The sequence below is a fragment of the Phocoena phocoena genome, chromosome 18 (genome assembly GCF_963924675.1).
Source record: "Phocoena phocoena chromosome 18, mPhoPho1.1, whole genome shotgun sequence".
Taxonomy (NCBI): domain Eukaryota; kingdom Metazoa; phylum Chordata; class Mammalia; order Artiodactyla; family Phocoenidae; genus Phocoena; species Phocoena phocoena.
In genome coordinates this window covers 21,782,166-21,800,729 of record NC_089236.1, presented here as the reverse complement: position 1 = coordinate 21,800,729, position 18,564 = coordinate 21,782,166, and the positions used below count along the sequence as shown (strand labels likewise).

At 36.9% G+C, this 18,564-nt stretch overlaps 1 protein-coding gene across 1 annotated transcript in view; it reads right to left on the bottom strand.

Annotated features, from left to right (window-relative positions):
- Positions 1-10,462: 10,462 nt before the first annotated feature.
- Positions 10,463-18,564, bottom strand: part of NUFIP1 (nuclear FMR1 interacting protein 1) — a 44,115-nt gene continuing 36,013 nt past the window's right edge. Inside the window, exons 8-10 of the mRNA XM_065896232.1 lie at positions 18,392-18,508; positions 12,169-12,401; positions 10,463-10,828 (exon numbers count right to left, since the gene is read on the bottom strand). Coding sequence (XP_065752304.1) covers positions 10,712-10,828; positions 12,169-12,401; positions 18,392-18,508 — 467 coding nt within the window. The 3' untranslated portion in view covers positions 10,463-10,711. The remainder of the gene's footprint in view (positions 10,829-12,168; positions 12,402-18,391; positions 18,509-18,564) is intronic.

Sequence of the window (18,564 nt, the reverse complement as noted above, 5' to 3'; positions counted from 1 at the left end):
GCACCACAAGCTCTACAAACCAGACTCAGTACATAATATTTTTTTTAATAAATTTATTTATTTTATTTATCTATTTTTGGCTGCGCTGGGTCTTCGTTGCTGTGCGCAGGCTTTCTCTAGTTGCGGCGAGCGGGGGCTATTCTTCATTGCAGTGCAGCGGCTTCTCATTGCGGTGGCTTCTCTTGTTGAGGAGCACAGGCTCTAGGCGTGTGGGCTTAAGTAGTTGCGGCCATGGGATCAGTAGTTGTGGCTCACAGGCTCTTGAGCGCAGGCTCAGTAGTTGCGGCGTGCGGGCTTAGTTGCTCCACAGCATGTGGGATCTTCCCGGACCAGGGCTCGAACCCGTGTCCCCTCCATTGGCAGGCGGATTCTTAACCACTGTGCCACGAGGGAAGTCCCTCCGTATATAATTTGACTGATAATCTTCTATCTTCTCAGCTCTTTGATTTTAAAACAGTACCTTTCAGAGATTTCTTATTTTGATGAATGTCTCCTTGTCACAGTCTCATATATCATATCCACCAAAAACCATATGAGATCCAATAAGTGCTTACCAAATTGAAACCTTGTTATTTTAGTTGTGGCCAAAATACCTGTTCTTGAATATGTCCCCAAGTTCCAAAATATTCAACAGAAAAGTGCCCAGCCTTGTAACACAAATATGCATCTAATTCAGAGCTTTTTTTTTTTTTCCTGCTTCTGCAAGGAAATAGATTTCTATCATAGTGATTTGGCATTGTTTTAAATAAACATAAAAATAAATATGGAAAGAATTGAGACAATATTGTCTAAAAACAAAAACCAGAAAGTATTTCCAGAGCTGAAACCATAAATGTCATCCTGGATTTATTTTCAAGCAACAGAATTCTCAAGAATCTTAAAATTCTTCCATATCCTGGGATTTATGCAGTTCATCTGCAAATAATATTGACTGGTGTACTGTAGGTAATTTTATATGTCTCAGAAACACTCAAGCAAGACAATGATATATGACTGACTTCCCTCAAGATATAAGAAGGTCACAGTCCCATGAGAAGGGACAAAAAAATGAGTGGTTACTGTAACATAAAAAAAGGCCCCAAGTACTGGTTATCTTCAGATAGTTTAGTGGTTAGGGTCAGCAATCTTTGATTGTGTAAAACCAGAATTTGTGAACTGGCTGCTGCTACCATTCCAATAAAACAAAGAAGTGGGACTTCCCTGGCAGTCCAGTGGTTAAGACTCTGCACTTCCACTGCAGGGGACGTGGGTTTGATCTCTGGTCAGGGAACTAAGATCCCACCTGCCATGCAGCCAAAAAACAAAAAGGAAGAAATTTCAGTAGTTTTAAGAAAATGGAGAAAAGAGCACAGGAAGGAAAAAAGGTAGCCTTGATTAAATAACTCTGCCTTTGAAGATATTAAAAAGAAATATCTAACTGTAAAGTTAATAATAATAGATTGTTTCCTATTATACAGTATCATCTTCAAAGAAAAGAAAAACAGAAACCCTTCTGTAGAGCCCCAAATGTAGAAGGCAGTATCAAGAAGGTAAACCATTTTAACTGTAAGAATAAAGGGATGAGAGCAAAAAAAAAAAAAAGTCTTAAGTTCCTCCTCTGTAGTTCTATAGAATAGGGAATTTTTTTTAAGTAACAAATTCCTATCTCATACTACACACAAAATAAAGACCAAAATATAATATCACAAACATATATTACAAGAAAAAATATATTTTTGTATGACACGGAGCCCCAAAGCCATCAAAGAAAAAGCAATAGATCAAACTTCCCCAAATTAAAATACTAGCAAGAGATTGAAATATTAACAAAAGATTGAGATCCATAACGGAGTGTCTGTACAAATCAAAACGAAAATGTACAAGCAACCAACAGGAAAATAAAGTACTAGAACAGGTAATTCACAGAATACAATGGCCAAAAAAAGGCTTAGCTTCACTAATGTCAGGGGAAAGAAAGCCATTCTCTCACCTGACAGACTAACAAAATTACTGTATCTGCTGTTTGTTGGATGTTCTTGTCCCTCAAAAAGGTCATCGAGGTATAACCTATGTTATATTTGAAAGGCCCAACACTGGGGACCACTCCACTACCGCAGTGAGAGGACCGCCTCTAGGGGTAGGAGGGTTCCAAGGAAAGGCACACGTACCTCCCCAACCAGTGCCATGAGGGGTATGGAGACAGAAGCCTGCGCACCACCCAGTCCTTCTTACAGTCTCACATCCTTCTCACGCACCTGAACGGTAAGCCTCAACCGAACTAGGACGAAATGTTTACTTTTTTTTTTAAACTTTGAAGTCTTTAAGTCTTACATACTGGCACATTTCACGTATCAGCAAAACTAGTAAAAAGGTCTGTAATACACTGGTAAATTCCCATGTACGTGTCAAAGAATAAAATTTCAAAAAGTTGGAAACATAACACAGTAAAGCACGGGTAAAAACAAAGGTTTAACTTATTACCAAAGGACCCTGAAGGGTGACAAAAGAGGATACCAGAAAAGAATGTGGGAATAAGGTCACAAAGTTAGATGCTAAAGTGGTTAATGTCCTACAAGGCTAAACAACTGTAACGTCCTTTCTGCTAGAGAAAAATAGCATGTCACTCCACCAACCAAATAGAGATCACTTGCAGCTTATCAATAATGTGCAAGTTAACATCCGGCTGTACGGAGTCTGGGCCATAATCAATCACAAACAAAAAGTGGCAGTTAGGACTTCCCTGGTGGCGCAGTGGTTAGGAATCCACCTGCCAATGCAGGGGACACGGGTTCGAGCCCTGGTCCAGGAAGATCCCACATGCCGCGGAGCAACTAAGCCCGTGCACCACAACTACTGAGCCCATGTGCTGCAACTACTGAAGCCCGCGCACCTAGAGCCCATGCTCCGCAACAAGAGAAGCCACCAAAACGAAGAGTAGCCCCCGCTCACCACAACTAGAGAAAGCCCACGTGCAGCAACAAAAACCCAACGCAGCCAAAAAAAAGTGGCAGTTAAACGTCAGCATCTAGCATTGTTTGTTAGACAATACTCTAGTACAGTGGTTTCCCAAACATGTCTCAGGACTCTGTCACACGCCTAAAAATTATCCAAGAGCTTTTATTTATGTGAGTTGTATCTACTGATATTCATAGCATTAGAAATTAAAACAAAATTTAAACTTATTAATTCACTTAAAAACAATAAACCATTTACATATTAACATAAATAACATTTTTCCAATACAAAATATATTAGTGAGCTGAGTGGCATCATTTTAAAGCTTTGCAAATCTCTGGGATTTAAAATAACTTATTGATGACAATAATTACAGCGGTTACAGAGACTATATAGCAGGGATAACCAAAGACAGCTAGTAAAAATACAGTAAAAGTCCTGAGAACCACCTGAGTTAATCTCTAAAATCTCATATACATATCCTCAACCCACCACCTTAGAAAATTCTAGGAAACACAAGAATAGCCAAGCACATAGTGATGACAGCATCACACACTGTGTAGCCTTTAGGAGATCTCCACTGTACTCTCATAAAAGAAATGAGAGTGAAAAAGGCAAATAATGTCTTAGGATTAGGAAAATAGTTTCAATATCATAGCTTCCACGAAAGTGTCTTAGACACCCCCAGAGGTCCCTGGACCACACTTTGAGAACCAGTGCTCTAGTATGACACTGAAAGGGCATAAAGTAATCCACTTCTCTTATTTCAAGTTTCAATCCTTTTTAAAACATATTTTTAATAAGAATGTAATTCGATACAGCCTTTTAAAGGTCATTTGATTTTTGATCCTAACGTTCTTTTCCACAGAAGTATCCAGAGGTGCGTACACACACCCATACACACAGAGTGTGTATCACTGTAAACTCAGTAGTGTTCACGGTAGTATCATTAACCTCAGAGAAAAACTGGAAACAAATTTCCCCATTGGGGAATGATTTAAAAAGTGAAAGCATATGTATACATGCATGCATATATATGCATATATTTATATACACATGCACAAATGTTTGTGACATATTGTCAAGTGAAAAAATTTGCAAAGCATTATCTATGATTTTTCCATTTAAACACAAAGTTTATACAAGCATATTTAGATACTTATATGTGTTTTAAATGTCTGGAAATACACACCAAACAGTTAACAGTGGTTCTCTGGGGAATATGAGAAGGGAATAGTTATATACTACTGGATTATTTGAATTTTTACAATGAGCATATTACTTTTGACATTGAAAAACAACAACTAAAAACAAGATAACTAAGAGACTCAGCGACTAAATGCAACGTGGTATCCTGGACTGAACCATCAAAAAGGACATTCTTGGAAAACGAGTAGAATCCAAATAAAGCCTATAGTTCAGCTTCACAAATTAAATAAAAACATAAAAAGAATCAGAACAACATATAGACACTAAACTGCAAATACGTGACCCAGGAAACGATGGCATTCGCTGCTAATAACCAGAGATGACGCTGCCAGAAACTGGAATGTGGAAACCTTCACACAATGGGCGGGAGGTCCTGAAGCGAAGACATCATAGTTTCTCCAGAGTGTGTACAAAGACTTGTTTAAGTCGGCTGGGTACGGAAGATCGATAGAAGACACTTGCTCTGTTATAAGACCCAGAAAGTGTTCCAAGCATGAGCCACAACTGGTGTTTCACAGGAGGCACTGCACTGCAGGGCACAGTCTATGGCAACAGCTGTAAGAAGAGAATTTCAATTTGGGGTCTTTTCTCTGTACATTCTGAGTATCTGTCTTCTTTATTACTCCGTTTATTCACACTTACTGATGTTCTCCTCTTCCAGTTTTTTTTTTTAACATCTTTATTGGAGTATAATTGCTTTACAATGGTGTGTTAGTTTCTGCTTTATAACAAAGTGAATCAGTTACACATATATATATGTTCCCATATCTCCTCCCTCTTGCGTATCCCTCCCTCCCACCCACCCTCCCTATGCCTCCCCTCTAGGTGGTCACAAACCACCTAGCTGATCTTCCAGTTTTGAGGAAGAAATAATAATTTGTTCCCTAAGCCACTCCCAAGCTGCCTCCAGGTATGCTAACAGGAGACTGCTCTGGAGCAAGCCTGCCCTCCAAAGCTCCGCTTCCACCACAGATGAAGTGGCTTATTCCCAGCCTTGTAAAAGAGGCAAACAGTCACTGGACAAAGGAAGTGAATAAGGCAACATTCAAATGCTAATTCAGGGTGTGGGCTGTGGAGGTTAGAAAACCATCAGAAGAAAAACCTCCCTGGGCTGTTCCATCAGTGGGGCTCTCTCCTCCCCTCTCCCTCAGGACTCACTGACCACCTAGCACCCAGCAGCACTGGAGAGCTCTACTGCACAGAGCACCACCATTTCCACATTTAAATTAAAATATTGATATATTGGCCACTTGAGAATTTAAATGTCTGTTTTTTAATGGAAAAGAGGAAGGTGTTAGTGATAGTAAATACAAAAATAGGTTGAGCTTTTAGATATGTCCAAAATATAGTTTTCCAACATGGCACTTTTGATATACAGAACAAGGCACAACATGAAATATAAAGAATGATCTTAACTATGTTATCATAAAAAGTTATAAAAACTTAATTTTTCTGATTGGACAGTTGATGATCTCAAGGAATTAATTTGTAATGATAGGTATCTTTTTTTAAGTTCCTATCTTCTAGAGATGTATGCTAAAATATATAGGGATAAAATAATAAGATGCCTTAGCATTTGCTTCAAAATAATCTCAGGTGGAGTGGGGTAGGGTAGGGTGGGTTGGAATGGGTGAGGTGTAAATGAAAACATGATTGGCAACAAACTGATAAAGTGTTGAAGCTGCACGCACGATGGTTGGGAAGAAGGGTATCATTACATTATTCTCTTTTTACACTTCATATGCTCTTACATGTGCTTGAAATTCTCCAAAATAAAATGCTTTTTAAAAAAGCCACAAAATGGAGGAAAAAAAATTAAACAAAGATGTTTACCCAAAAAACTGAGGACTATAATGAATAAAGAGATTCAATTAAAAGTCTGGATTAAAACAATCAGGGCTTCCCTGGTGGCACAGTGGTTAAGAATCCGCCTGCCAATGCAGGGAACGTGGGTTCGAGCCCTGGTCTGGGAAGATCCCACATCTAAGCCCGTGCACCACAACTACTGAGTCTGCATGCTACAACTAGTGAAGCCCGTGCACCTAGAGCCCGTGCTCCGCAACAAGAGAAGCCACCACAATGAGAAGTCCGCGCACCACAGCGAAGAGTAACTCCCCCTCGTTGCAACTAGAGAACGGCCGCACATAGCAACAAAGACCCAACACAGCCAAAAATAAATAAATTAATTAAAAACAAAAAAAACGATTGACTACTCTCTCCATATGCTCCAAATTCCTTGAAATGATATTTGTAAAAACAACTGAAGATTTACAACAGGGAAGAAATACAAGATAAAGGAGGATATCAGGAAACCAGTGGTTTTGAGAAACTCCTATAAAATGGTTTTCAAAATGTGGTCCCCCCAGACAAACCTCATCAGCATCACCTCAAGCTTGTTAGAAATGCAAATTCTCAGGACACATCCCCACTCCCCTTACTCATAACCTTTGGGGGCAGAGCCCTGCAATCTGGTTTTAACAAGCCCTCCAAGTGATTCTGATGAACCAAAGTTTGAGAACCACTGTAAAACTGATCAGGCTGACAAGAAACAAGAGAGGAAGGCCTCAGCCCAAACCAGCCCTAGAGACAGCAATAAGAAAGGTAAAAGCAATTACAGGGATACTCTAAGCTGAGTCCACAAGTGACAGAAAGCTGGAGGCCTGTAGTTGCAATAGTCAAGTGCTAACCTTGCCCACCTCCAAAACCAAGTGGTTGGTGGGAGTGGGAGATAGTTCTGCCCAGGATTAAACCTCAGATTAAAACCCTTTGTATTTTGGCAAAGAGATGGGAGTGAGGCTCAGACAACAGCCTAGATCTTTTGCCCACTCCCCATCCGTGTATTCTAAAAATTCTGCGTGAACAAGCTCCCTTTTCTCAGTCAAGGTAAACATCTATGGGAGCAAAGAAGGCTTCTACAAATGTGGGAAAAATCCATACCCACTACCAACCCATTAATCAAGTGAATCTCTTTCATATGTAAGAGTGATCTTTTAAGGACAACAAATAGTGATAAAGATAATTAGTAAATTGAACAAACAGAACAACTGACAATCAATGGGGAAAACAAATTCAAGGAATAGAAAATAACATGAAAATTCTAATTGATATCTTTAGAAATGTAAGGGTACTACACCTTTGAAAAAAGCAATTAGAACACGAAAGCAATCTTGACTATTTAAAAACAAATTACTAAACTTAAAAACTAAACAGAAAAGCTAAATGATGTAATGGACATGCTTGAAGAGGGAATTAGTGATCTGGAGGATAACATTTGAAGAAATCTTTCAGAATAGAGCAAAAAGACCAAGACAAATTATATAAATCCAGTGACAGGATCAAGTCAGGAGGTCCCATATTCACTTGATAAGAAGTCTAGAAAAAAAAAAGACAAAATGGAAAGAAAATAAAGAAATCATTTTAGAAATTGCCCTTAGTCTAAGAATGGTACAATTCTTCAGAGTGAAAGGACCATTAGGTAAGCAGAATGAATGACATATATTATATCCCACATACCTGGGTGCATTACTGGTGAAATTTTAGGACTCCAAGCATAAAAAGAAAACCCTGAAAGTTTTTCATGAGGGGGAAAAAATAAGTTTTTACCAATAAATAAAGAGAGAGAATCAGACTGGTGTCTGACTTTTAAGAAGCAATACTGGATGCTAGCAATCATGTTATAGCTTCAAAATTCTGAAGGGAAATGATTTTGAAACTAACACCCTAAACTTTTTTTTAAATTGAAATGAGGATTCAACATTTAATTACTTGATGATATGCTGCAGTAAACCAAAAAACTAACCCTGGGATGAAAGAAAAAGCAGTGAGAAGGAAACAGTGAAACTTATAGCTGTCTAAATAATGATGCATAATATCAAGACACAAACACACACACAGACCAAGATAATAGAGATTAATCTAAAACAAATCTCACATGATTACACCAGGAGAAGAGGTCCAGGTGGGGAAGTGACAGAATGCTAAGGTAACTGACTTAATTGGGAGATGGGTGAAAAATATGGCTACTGATTAACTGTAAATATAGAGAAAAGAGGTAACCCTTAAAGGAACAACAATAGGTTAAATTATTTCTAAAGCACTAAGAGGAAAAACAAGGAGAAAAAAAACCAACAATCAATCAAGCCAATAAAATGGTAAAATAAAAACAAGCAGGATATTCAGAAAATACAAAATACGATGGTAGGAATAGTCCAAACATTTCAACAATTTCAATTAACATGAATGGATTAAACTTCCCAGAAACTCTTAGACTGAACTTCCCTAAAGCTGTTTTGACTACATTAATTGGGGAAAATAGGAGCCAATGCAGAAAGTATTAAGGACAAAAGAGAATATCTCAGTTATAAAAGGCACAGCTCACCAACAGTCACATAATGCTTTCACATCTCAGAAATCAATTCATTAAATGGACAATAAGAATGTAGAAGGTCTGACAATTAACCAGTTGAATCCAAAAAAGAACAGGCAAGTCACCCCTCCCCCGCCATAACTCATAGAATATTTACAGATATTGACTATGCATTCCATAAAGTAGAAACCATACAGGTTACACTCTATCTGCTTGGAAATTTTAAACACATTAAGTAATTCCTGGTTTAAATATAAAGGCCACTGAATCTGAAATTACGCACTAGAAATAAACAACAGTCACCACAGCTTAAGACTGTCAGACACAGCCAACGCAGCACTCAGAGGAGCATTTTCAGTTTTAAGTACATCTATTAGGAAACAAGAAAGATTGAAAATAAAACATTGCACAATATACCTTAAAGCAGTGATTGTCAGCACCCCTGGAGATAGAGTGGTTCTCTGAAAGTAGCCTAGGAGTCTGTGAATTCCTTTATATATTTAAAAGCCTATGGAATTTGCATGCTAACCTGTGATAAAACTGCAGACCAGTCAAAATTTGAATATTAAGTCAGTTTGTAACATTGGTTACTTCATCCATCCTGATGAGACGAACTGGGTTAAGAGTCACATCTTTGAATAATGCAAGGCCTTATTCATTTTTCTATCTTTAATCCATTGAAGTAGTATAAGAACTGAATTAATTAATGAACTGGACAGATAATTTTCCAAAATATGGGGCTCACTGGAGGAATAGAGTAAAGCAGAATAAAAAGGTCTGTATGGTGGTTACCAGGTTGGGAACCACTGGCTTCAGTATGAATCTTAATCTCAGGTCTGTGATGTCACGGTGTTTCGTGCCTGGTGTTCCAGGATTTGGGATGGCATCTTACAGATGCAGAGGAACAAGAGGGCAGAGACCTGCTTACCAGCTTTCTTGCCTTATTTCTTGAAGGCAAGATTCATGGATTTCAATAATAACAATGTCAGATAAAATTAATTTGCCAACTACAACAAGAGACTAATTTATAAAAATCTAGTTCCTTTGGCTGTACGTCAAAAGAGTAGAGCTCTAGCACTAGCTAGCACAAATGACTAGAACATAAGACCAGAACCAAAGATAAAAAGATCTTAGCAGCTATTTATTTAAAACATTTTTAGGGCTTCCCTGGTGGCACAGTGATTGAGAGTCTGCCTGCCGATGCAGGGGACACGGGTTTGTGCCCCGGTCCAGGAGGATCCCACATGCCGCGGAGCAGCTGGGCCCGTGAGCCGTGGCCGCTGCGCCTGCACGTCTGGAGCCTGTGCTCCGCAACGGGAGAGGCCACGACAGTGAGAGAGGCCCGCGTACCGCAAAAAAATTAAAAAAAAAAAAAAAAAACAACATTTTTAGAAGGCTCAATTACTATCTTTACAGGACAAATTTTAATTATTTAAAACTCAGGTACCATGATTTCACAAACTACTGTTTATGCTATAAGAAACTAATTGAACCTCATCAAGTACTATACTTTACATACTTTTTCAAAGGAAAAATTTTTTAAAAGGTCCAATTCTGAACCATACCAAAAAGAAGCACTTCAACTGAATTGAAACACACATAGAGGCCAGATCCGTAATGTTTCAAATGATCAATATTTGTGCTACTTAAATGCCAATAGGTGAATTTCAACATGTCCTTTGAAATAAACAGTGAAAATTAAAATTGCAAGACCTTCTCATTGTATTAATTTGCTCTTTTTGTTTATGTCTAAAACATCCCCCTTTGCTGAAGTTAAAGAATGACTCTTCCTCTCCCGTATTAAAAACAAAATGACTGTATTTCTCTCCCAAACCTATAGCTCTGCTCAGCTGAATTAAAATTTTTTTAAATTTTTTTCTTTACCCCTAAACCAGTACCTTCAATTCTTAACTGGCCCAAGGGCAGACTTCCTTACATGACAGCAATAAACACAAATAAAAAGTAGAATTCTGCCAGCAAATATTATGCATGATCCCAACAATACAGACACAGTCTTAAAAATCAGTTATGTATTTATTTGTATAGAGTCAAAGGAAAGACTTGAAAATCCTACATAATAGCCCATGAGGCTTACAATTTAATTACTAATCCAGTTTAAAAAAAAGAAAAGGTTTTCCTCCACAAACTTGAAGATGTTACTATTTTACATGCTTCAGATATGTGTACTAAAACACCAGACACCTATTCATCTTTAGTTTTTGCAGAAGTAGTATTAAGTCCAAAAAAGTCTTTTTTAATGATGTACCGAACACACTGCAAAATCACATTTCTTTCATGTCGAATGTCTGGAGCTAAAAGCTAAAAAATGATAAATAAAAAGATTAGCTGGTAAATAAAATATATCCAAGAAACACCATCTAAAATAGCATGTGTGCCTTCTCTATATAAAGAACACAGAACAATAAAGATGTGTATTATATTTACTAATTATTTTCCTAAAACACAATGCAAGAATATTTCCTTTTAACCAAAACTATCTAGCTTAAGCACAAATGTTCACATTTGAGATCCTCTCTAGGACTATCAAGCAAAGGACAGGAAAAATAGGTTTAAAAGTCTATAATTCTTTAAATCTAAAAATCATGTCAAACAGGATCCTCCTAAACCCAAATCTATATAAACAGTACAGAAAGTGGTAAGGAGATATGGTAAATATAGTAATAATGAAACTAGCAGTAAAAAATCCTAACACTGCTGGTCTTTCAGAACTTCCCATTTTTGTGTTTACTGTAACTGAAAGAAAGCTGAAAATCCCTGGTATCTAGAATACATAACCAAGGAATTATATGTGATTCGCCAAAAAGATTTAATGTAACTACTCATTTTACTTCTGATGTCATTAATGTAGTTCAGAAACACCCACACAGGACCTTTCAGTGGAAAGATGATTTAATATACCACTTATAAGGTAAACATTAAAAAAATGCAATTTACTTTATATAGCACCAAAATTTACAAAACAGAGTACATTTCAGATCAATTTTTATTAAGAAGCAACTGTGTCTACATGTATTACAACATGTCATAGAGTGTAGTCACAGAACACTTCAGCTACAGCAGAAGCATATATCTGACCAGGCAAAATCAGACTTTGCACAGAATGCCAATAGATAGTTTTACAATTCCACTGAAAATTTCAGAGTATTTCTATCACTCTTAGAAATGAAAGTTTTGGATCTTTGAACAGCTTCGTGTCCATCACTTAGAATCAAAAGAGGCATTGCTTCTTTACAATTTGAAGAAAGATCATAAATTTTTGAGCACATCATGCTGAGAATAAAGCCAATAATGCACAGAATAAACATAAAACCCTTTCTCTCCCTTCAGCCTGCACTGTATTTAGCTGTGCTCTCAATAGGAAAACTTTATAAAGGTCAGTACACTTCAATACCTATTTCTTTACCAACCACTTAAACCTAGATGCCTTTATTTTAAGCAGTTTTGAAAATTGTAATTATTCTACATTTACCAAATATCAGCTATATTTCAAATGCAGCTTCAGAATTAAGATACACAGATAACTCTTCAAGGAGCATATGTCTCTGGAAACCTTAAAATACACACACACAAGCCCAGGAGCTCTATCTTCAAGACACAAGAAGAACACAAAGATCAGAACATAAAGAAAAATCACTTACCATTTCCAGGAGATATGGATGGTGTGTTCTTGGTTCAAATAATGTTTGATAATTGCGATAATTTTTTTTCCTCTTAGGATTTGTGTTTTTGAAACTTTTCTTTTGGCTCTCATACTTGGCTTCTGAGAAATTTCTAACAGTTGCTTTAACATCTTGACTTGGTTTCTTAGGAGTACTGCTATGAAGAACCTGGTCTTCTGCCAGAATGTCTGCTTCAGTCTTGATGGGAGCTTCTAATGTGATGAAAAATAAACACAAAAATAAAAAACAAATTAAAAAACAGGGAAAACTTACAAAGATAACAAAAAAAAACACCCCATAATATTCCCCTTCCCCAGCCATAATACTGGCTAATTATTAGTTAAAACTGAGCATGTACAATGTATTATACAAAATTTTTCAAATTGTGAGCTATGACTGCCAATAATTGAGATTACCACAAAGAACTACAGAAAATGATCCCTATGAAAGAAATAATACCAGATGGAAACTTGGATCTACACAAAGGAATGAAGAGTGCCAGAAAGTCAATATGTGGATAAATACAAAAGACCTTTTTTCTCATTTGAAAAAAATTTTAAAGATAATTGACTATTTAAAACAAAAATAATAATAACAATGTATGTAGGGTTTATAGCATCTATAGAATTAAAATCTAAGATAACAATAGCACAAAGGAAGGGAAGAGGAAAATCTAAGTATATTGCTGTAAGATTCTTGAATTACAGGAATACTTCACTTTACTGTGCTTCGATTTAATGCTCTTCACAGATAGAGCGTTCTGTACAAATTGCAGGTTTGTGGCAACACTGAGCAAGTCTATCAGCACCATTTTTTCAACATCAATTGCTCACTTCATGTCTCTCTGTCACATTTTGGTGATTCAATATTTCAAACTTCATGTCTCTGTCACATTGTGGTGATTCAATATTTCAAACTTTCACTGTTATTAAATTTGTTATAGTCATCTGTAATCAGTGATCTTTGATATTACTATTGTAATTGTTTTGGGTCACCACAAACCATGCCCATAAAAGACAATAAACTTAATTCATAAATATGTATGTTCTGACTGCTTTACCTACCTGCCATTCTCTCATCTCTCTCCTTCTCCGCAGGCCTCCCTATTCCCTGAGACACGATACTGAAATTATGCCAGTTAATAACCGTGCTACAATGGCCTCTGAGTGTTCAAGTGAAAGGAAGTGTCTCACGTTTTTCACTTTAAGTCAAAAGCTGAGACAGGCCAGAAGCTAGGCCTCTTGTACCAGTTAGCCAAGTTGTGAAAGCAAAGGAAAAGTTTTTGAAGGAAATTAAAAGTGCTACTCCAGTGAACACACAAATGATAAGGAAGGGAAACAGCCTTACTGCTGATATGCAGAAAGCTGTAGTGGTCTGGACAGAAGATCAAACCAGCCACAACATTCCCTTAAGGCAAAAGCCTATAATCCAGAGCAAGGCCCTAACTCTCTTCAATTCTATGAAGGCTGAGAGAAGTGAGGAAGCTGCAGAAGAAAGGTCTGAAACTAACAGAGATTTAAAAGAAGCCGTCATCATGACATAAAAGTGTGAGGTGAAGCAGCAAGTGCTGATGTAAAGCTGCAGCAAATTATCCAGAAGACCTAGCTAAGACAATTAACAAAGGTGACTACACTAAACAACAGAGTTTCTATGTAGACGAAACAGCCTTGTATTGGAAGAAGATGCCATCTAGAATTTTCATAGCTAGAGAGGAGAAGACAATGCTTGCCTTTAAAGCTTCAAAGAACAAACTGACTCTCTTGTAAGGGGCTAATGCAGCTGGTGACTTAAAGTTGAAGCCAATGCTCCTTTACCATTCTGAATATCCTAGGGTCCTTAAGAATTACGCTAAATCTACTCTGCCTGTGCTCTATAAATGCAACAACGAAGCCTGGATGACACAGCACATGTTTATGACATGGTTTACCGACTATATCAAGCCTATTGATGAGACCTACTGCTCAGAAAGAGATTCCTTTCAAAATATGACTGCTCACTCCTGGTCACCTAGGAGCTCTGATGGAGATGTACCAGGAGATTCATGTTGTTTTCATGCCTGCTAACACAACACACAGTCTTGTCAAGTTCACATAAACATGTTTTGGGGTATATATGTGTTGGGGTATAAAACGAATCTCAATAAATTGAAAAACTGAAAGCATATAGAATATGTTCTCTGACCATAACAGAAGTAAATAAAATCAATAACAGAAAACTATCTTTAAAAACCCTCCAAAAAATTGGAGCTGAACAACAGACTTCTAAATAACCAGAGTTAAAGGACATATCACAAGAGAAATTAAAAAATATTTTGATATAAATAAAAATGAAAACAAAATGTGTCAAATTTGCGGGATGCAGCTAAAGCAATGCATGGAGGCAAATGTATAGCTCTGAATGCTTCCATTAGAAATGAAAAAAATTTTAAATCACTTATCTAAGTTTCTACTGTAACGAGGTAGAAAGTGAGGAGGAAAGAAAGAGTGAAAGTGTGAAAATCAATTAGAAATAGACAACAGAAAAAAATCAACAAAGCCAGAAGGCAGTTCCTTGAAAAGACTTATAAAATTAATAAACACCTAGCAAGATGATCTGATCAAGAAAAAAAGGGGGAAAAAAAACCCCAATTAATAGTATAAGGAATCAAAGAAGGAACATCACTATAAATCCTACATATAGCACAAGAAAATATCACAAACAACTTTATGCCAATAAACTTGACAATTGGTCAAATTGAAACAAATTCTTTTGAAAAATATAAATTACCAAAATTGGCTCAAGGAGAAAGTAGAAAATCTGAATAGTGCTATACCTATTAAGGAAATTTGATTAATTTAGAATCTTCCCCCAGAGAAAATGCCAGGTACAGATGGCTTCACTACTGAATCCTACAAACAAGAAAAAATTGCTGCAATTCTACACAAACCCTTAAAAGAGGAGGAGGAAACAGATCCCAACTCATCCCAAATTCAGACAAAGCCTATAAGAGAAGAAAAACACAGACTAATATTCCTCAAGAACACAGGTGCAAAAATCCTTAATAAAATATTGGCAAATCAAATCCAGTAATGTATTAAACAGGTAATACACCAATTCCGAGTAGACTTTATCCCAGGAATACAGGGTTGGTTTGACATTTGAAAATCAATCGGTGTATTTCACCATATTGAGGAAAAAAACAACCACCACCATATAATCAGTTGAAAATTCACAAGTATTAAGATAGGAATTCCCTTCTCTCAGCCCCAAATGGTTTTTCTATATTTTTGATTACCATGAATTATAGGCTAATGTGATATAAATAGTTCTATCCTAGACGTCGGGAACTGAGTTCAATTGCCTGGACAAGAGTGTAACAGGCTAATCATATGCCTCAAAACCCTCAATATTCAAGCATTACATAGGACTGAATGTGGAAATTACATTTGAAAGGAAGTACAGGGTAAGTGTTAGAAGCACAGACTCTGTTACAAACTGTTAGGTTCAAATTCTAGATCCAAGACTTCCTAGCTGTGTGACCTTGGAGCAGCTACTTATCTCTGCCTAAATTTCCTCATAAGTAATGGCACCTACTTCATGAGGTTACTGCAATAATTAAATGAGTAAAGCACATTAAACAGTGCCCGAAACAGAGTAAGCACTATATAAGAATTTGCCCTGATAGTGATTTTAATGTGCCTTCAAACTAATGGGGAAAAGAGGAAAAGAAGAGAAATATAACCATAAAACAACGGAGCTAAGAATTCACAAGTGGTTTGCAGAGTTCAAAACTATGGGAATAATAATTAAAGGCAAAAAAGAAAAACTAGGGCACTATTTTCTCTTAAGTCCCTCAATCATAGCCAAACCTGTTTGAAGAAACATAACAATTTTGGGGAGTTGCAAAACTGTGCTTAACTTCTCATATGGCACAAACAAAAACAAAAAACTAACATGCAAGACCCAGGACAGATAAAACGTTTGGAAATACTGCTCACTGAAATTTTCTTTCCTATCTATATCTTAATGATTCGGAAAGCCCCAGAACATAGCCTCTTCTTTTGCTCAGTCTTTCTGGAAGGACCCTTTCCTTGTTTAAAATTCATTCTGGAAAAGCACTATTCATGTTTAAGATCCTCTACACACTTCTATGTTAATTCCTAAGTTAAGACAGGTCTTAAATATGAAAATACGGTCGTTAAAATCTGTGAGAATCAGACTGCTTCTCTCCATTTAGAACCCACTTAAATAAGAAGCCTTCTAGATGCTATTTCATGGTTCAGAGAAGGCTCACTTTATTTCCTTGGTTTATTTACTCTGAAGTCCCTCTGTGTCAATATCCTATCCTATCCTATAGCCCAGAATTAACACTGAAAGCTAGAAATTTGCTAGTGACCTGGATGGCTTAATAAAGCTGAATTCAAATTACATAAAATAATTCTTAAGGCTTAGGAATGTGAAGCAAAGACTTTTTCCTTAAGGCAGGACATTTTAAATAATTAGTCAAAATGAATTCATACAAAATCAAATATATCTTTTAACAGAGAACATCTTCTGTTATGTACTAGAAAAGAAAAGCTATGCATTACTGTGCAGGAAGATAACAAATGCCACACAAAGAAAGACTGTAATGGAAGGCAATATAGTTGGCTTCTTTAGACATTTAAGTCTCTAAACCTAAGCTTTACATCAGCTTTGCCATATACTAGCTCTGCAAACCTACCCTCTTGAAGCTTAAGGGTCTATAAAATGGAGGGTTGAAACCTCAAAGATCCCTTCCAGTTTCCTTCCTTCTAATTTAAAAAATAGTGGCAGCCTCAAAATGAAGACATGAGTATAAAATGTTTTATCTTAGGAATGAGAGAAGAAAGCATTAGTACAGCTTGTTTTTATGGGATTCAGTAATCTGGTAATAGCTTTCTTTGCTATCACCTGTCATAAATACAAATGATAAGCAGGAAATGTAATACGTGTTTAAAGAATAACTTCATCTTCATATCAGTATAATGGAAACAAGAGTAAAGAAATAAATACTGTTTTTCTTAAGATTAAAAAAAAAAATAAGAAGAGGCAACCATCTGCTAAGGAATACTCTGATAAAGCCAAAGTAGTTTATATTTCAAAATTCAACTAGCTTTTAGCCAGCTACCATAGTAAAAGGAAAAAAGGGAAAAAAAATTCCTGTTATAGATAGATCTAAACCTTAACTTTCGTATTAAAGCCCAACTCTTCCTTCAACATCTCAATTACACAAACATTGATTTTCTCTAGCCTAGCCAACATTAAAAGTCCTGCCATCTTCATCCAATTACATTCAAACCTTCCCTTCATCCTACATATTCACTTTTAAGACCCTCTATTCTTGAGTACAGCCCCTACTGTGATTACATATCTGAGACACACACTCATGAATTCTCTCATGGTTGGCTGGTGAAGCCTAGATAAAATGACCATGCAGAGCCAGGTACACAGGCACAGTAGGACACATGCTTATTCACTAAACAAATGCTGGATTACTGATATGAACCTTGGGTTAAGAACTGCCATACTGCCAAGCCTACTTGCAGCTCTTTTAGGTGGCCCTAAAAGAGATGCTAGTGATTGAGCTGGTTTATTATCATCTTTAAAGGTTAAGACATGTATCCTGAACAACGTTAACTTCTCAGAAAGACTATCTGAAGGATTCCCTGTCTCTCAACCTTTAAAGTACATACACAGGCGAATGCAATGCAAGTATAGGGTTACTGTGTTCTCCAAATGAGATAATTTAGGTAAATGAGCTCTATAAAGAGCAATGCCCCATATACATGTAAGGAATGTTATTATCCTCTTTGTCACAAAGGACCTTGCTCCACCTACTAAAGGTGCAAAACATGTTAAGACAAGGGTTCTTGAGAGTAGAGAGAAGTAATTAACCTTCTTCACTATATCTTTTAGAATATTCTTTGATTTCACTATGGATATTATCTCTTCCCCTTCCTATTCTTTTATTATTGTTTGCCCTTTTCTCCTAGAGGAGCAATACATTTCCCCATTTCTCCCACTTCATTTCATCCCATGTTAACTTCTGAATCAAATGAAGAAGGAACCTGAGGATCAAAGAATGTGCATGACACATCTTGTCCTCAGATACATACACATGAAAGGATGCTACTGACGCGTAGCGTACATCAAAGGCAAAAAGCAACGAAACCTAACTGTAACAACTGAGGCCATAACTTACCTTCTGGCTCACTCTCCGACCCCGAGAGGCTGCCATAGCTGCTCATTAGGGAGCACAGGGCTGGTGTCACTTCCTTAGGTATGACAGCACTTTGTGGTTTCTCCTCTTTATCGGACTCTGGAATAGAAAGACCTAAGAGTAAAACTGTATACCAAAAATATCTACAACCATAA